The 3,660-nt window shown below is 34.9% G+C and overlaps 1 protein-coding gene across 1 annotated transcript; it reads right to left on the bottom strand.

The window, feature by feature from the left end:
• Positions 1 to 204: 204 nt before the first annotated feature.
• On the bottom strand, positions 205 to 3,392 carry LOC136226743 (sodium transporter HKT1-like). Its single transcript, XM_066015386.1, has 3 exons — positions 2,081 to 3,392; positions 1,323 to 1,544; positions 205 to 727 (listed from the first exon to the last, which is right to left on the bottom strand). The coding sequence occupies exons 1-3, from the start codon at positions 2,986 to 2,988 to the stop codon at positions 529 to 531; spliced, it is 1,329 nt and encodes a 442-aa protein (XP_065871458.1). The 5' UTR covers positions 2,989 to 3,392; the 3' UTR covers positions 205 to 528.
• Between the last annotated feature and the right edge of the window lie 268 nt (positions 3,393 to 3,660).

Genomic DNA, 3,660 nt, shown 5'->3' with positions numbered 1-3,660 from the left:
CCCAATTGATGGAGGTAAGGTCAGCAGATTGTATGATAGGTTAGAAGTGAATTGAGACATATATGAAAAAATTATATTGTTCATTCCAAAGGAATTATTCCAAAAAATCACAATAGTAGATAAGGAGGAAGACAAATTTTTCTGGGTTGATATATATTGGTGTTTAAATTTTAAAAGACTCTCATATAACAGTTATATTCACAGAATAATTTTATAACATGTATTTCACAAACACCATATAAAAAAACACAAAAAAAAAAAAAAAGCGGTCTGATGCACTATGCGTCTTCGTTTAAACGAGGGTCCGGGAAGGGATCCCACTACAAGGTGTACTGGGCTAAAGCCTTCTTTACCAATTTTTTTGGTAAGAGACGGCTTCTAAAACTCGAATCCCTGACCTCTTCAGCCACTCCTACTAATACAATTTCTAATCAAACTATACTACCATACGCGCGGAACGGTTATAATTAGACTAGGAATACAATTACTTGTAATAATAGAAGACATTTTATACTGATGTGTGGTTCATCAGGATAGCTTCCAGGCTTTACCACCATTTTGATTGAACTTCTTAAGCTTTCCAAAGAACATAACAACAATAAGAATGAATTTTCCCAAATTGCTCCACTTTCCCACAAATCCAATCCATTCATCTTTGCAATTACTCTCTGCTTTTATTTGTCTTTCGCAGCTATACCCGGTTGAAAAACCAACATTTCCATATGCACTACAACCACAATAAAAATATAAATATTAAACAGCAAAGAATCCACATCCTAGGCTAGGATTCCTAGCTATATCACACTATTTTGATGATGAATCTCTGAAATAGGATACTTGCTATTGATTTGAGAGTTTTTATGCACCTAACTTTCTTTCAAATCAAGCACGTTGTTATATATTTTCCTAGTGATAGGTATGGTCCATATAGGGAAGGCTTGCCCCCAATACACCCTTGTGGTGGGACCCCTCCCCGGACCCTCGCTCAGCGGGGACGCGTAATGCGACCGGGCCGCCCTTTTTAGGTATGGTCCATATATACATTATGTCAATCAACCATATCATCAAAAAGCATGAACAGATAGATACCGAAGAACATAGCTTTATTCTTATCTTTCATACATCTTTTATATATGTGTGCAAACTCTAATACTCTTAACTTTAAAGGTAAAAGGTTGTAGGTTAACCCATCCTCTTAAAACAAAGTGCTAAATATCCAATATAAGTTAGTCTAGTCATTATACAATAATCCTTTGCTTTTAAGATGCCTTTTGGGAGAGAGTTAAACACCAAAAAAATAGAAGGAAGATGAAAGTTGCTACCTTATAACCTCAATCGTGATGTTGAAGACATTGAAATTAAGAGGATCTTTCTTGAGTTTTTGTGCTTCTACTATACAAACCAGAACGATAGCAATTATCAGATACGATAACTGTGAAAATAACAAAAGTTGGACCACTTTATTCTTTCTTATTTCTCTCCCACTTCTTTCAACTTCTTCTTCGTCATTTATTGGCAAATATGCAGTATACGATGGAAGATACCTGCAAAAGTTATAATATCTCACATATATATAAAGTGATATGATTCACTGATATAAGGTGTTTGACGTGCTCAATTATTAAAAAAATTTGTGTTTTTGCAGGAAGATTACGAGTTTTCTGAAATTTTCCAGTCAATTCTGTATAAAAGTCTTCTCCTTTTCCTTTATATTCCTACACTATATTCATGCGTATATATACCATCTTTCCAAAAGAGAATAATATTCTGACTAAGCACTACGGATATTTCCGTCGCCGATGCCAAATCCACAACAGATCAGAATACCTTTGTCGGTAATGCAGAGTTACTGAACAAAAGTGTACTTTTAACGGCGGAATTATTGTGTCGCTAATTCTATTTTTTTTCTTCTATAATCTGGACCAATACTGCCTTAGTTGGAGGGGTCAACCTACCCTCCATGACTCCCTATCCCTCCACCTTCATTGCATGATGAAATTTATGGAAAAAAAAAGAATAAATTTTACCAGTATTTGTTTGAATGTTTGATAACATATGTGGTAGAGAGGAATGAACTCACATCATGACAACGAAAATCACCAAGATTGCAGGAGAGATGGCAGAGAGGTCAAAAACAGATTCACCACTATGTCTTGAATTCACCACTTCAAACATTACAGCGACAATCTTTTCATAAGCATTCAACCCATCCATCAATGGAGAATTCCATTCCAGACAACAAAACACCACGAATTGCAGCGCTATGAATCCAAAAGCTGTCATAGCTATGGACCAGCAACGAACACTTGACATCAAATGGGAATATCCTAGTCCTGTGTCTCTACTAGTATTTCTCAACATGTAATTAAACTCCTCTCTTTTTGTGAATTTTTCCAAAACCCAGATAAGAAATCTTAAACTAGGTGCATATAATGTGTTTCCCAAAAGAGTTTGAAGCATTAGAAGCCAAAGAAGTCCTGAATTTTTCTTAAAAATTATCATATTTTCATTCGTCGGTATAAAACCACAATTGGCAAAAGTACTTGCTGTGACGAAAATTGAAAATGTTCTGAGATTGATTCCTTTTTGAGCTAGTAATTTCCTAACCGATGGTACTAAATTTGCATAAATAGCTACTGAACTAGAACCAATTAAATGAACTACTAATAAGTAACCCAAAACCACATAACCAAGACTCTTAATTCCTGCAAACTTTAAACTATCACTACTATTGCCTAATGACAAGGTAGTGTTATCTTCAACGTCGTTTTCGGGTTTCTGATCAGAATCACCCGAAAACGAAGCCAATTCGTGTAAAGAAGTACCAGGAAAATGGATTTTTTTGGACCCTGATACGGATGATACAGTTTTGTGTAGTGCAAAGAGAAGGCCAAGCATGGAAAGGAAGATTTCTCCACCAACTAACATCAAAATGGTAATGATTATAAGTTGGGAATTGGAGAAGACCTCCATTTCAAGTGTTCCCATGCTTGAAACTGTGGCAGAAGAGACAGAAGTGAAGAAGATGTCAAGGTCATTAAGTGTTTCAGCTGTTCATGGCTTTGAGATTTTCAATGCTAAGTAGCCAAGAACAGAGAGGAATAGATAGTAAACAAGTTGAATCCAGAAAGGGTTGGTTTTATAGATCAAGGCACCAATGTTTAAGGTTTTGCAGGATTTCTTGAAGTTACAAAGATGCTCTAGTTTCCTACCAAAATAAGCACAACTCTTCATCTTTTGACTTCTGATATTGATAGAATTTGCTTCTAGTAACTGGATTGAGTCGGTGTTGAGAATATAGATGTTTTAAAGTAGAAATCTAACAGAGTGATTGATTGGATGACCAACTAAACATGATATAATTACTTGGATCATTACTAATGTGGAACACGTTTTATGGTGATCTTGGTGGCACTAGTCCTATTCCAATGATTAGTTGTTTGTTTTTTTAGGTACTTAAATTAGATTTTGAATTTAATTGTTAGTGTATGCAAAAAGCTTACTTAAAAATGAATTATCTAAAGAGAATATGAAAAGAAAAAAAAGATGATCAGAATACGAACCTTGAGTAGTGCATGTAAAAATAATTGACCTAGCTTATACTGTGGCCACTAATTAGTAATAAATTAAAAACAAAATAAAAGGTCCAATCTCCTTATC

The sequence above is a fragment of the Euphorbia lathyris genome, chromosome 4 (assembly GCF_963576675.1).
Source record: "Euphorbia lathyris chromosome 4, ddEupLath1.1, whole genome shotgun sequence".
NCBI lineage: Eukaryota > Viridiplantae > Streptophyta > Magnoliopsida > Malpighiales > Euphorbiaceae > Euphorbia > Euphorbia lathyris.
Note: the sequence above shows the minus strand (reverse complement) of the source record. Positions and strands in the feature narration are given on the sequence as shown.

Coding starts and splice junctions, on each gene's coding strand:
- LOC136226743 (XM_066015386.1), bottom strand. CDS start 2,988: ATGGGAACACTTGAAATGGAGGTCTTCTCCAATTCCCAACTTATAATC. Junction 1,545..2,080: donor GTGATTTTCGTTGTCATGAT/GTGAGTTCATTC, acceptor TAACTTTTGCAG/GTATCTTCCATCGTATACTG. Junction 728..1,322: donor ATCACGATTGAGGTTATAAG/GTAGCAACTTTC, acceptor TTGTGGTTGTAG/TGCATATGGAAATGTTGGTT.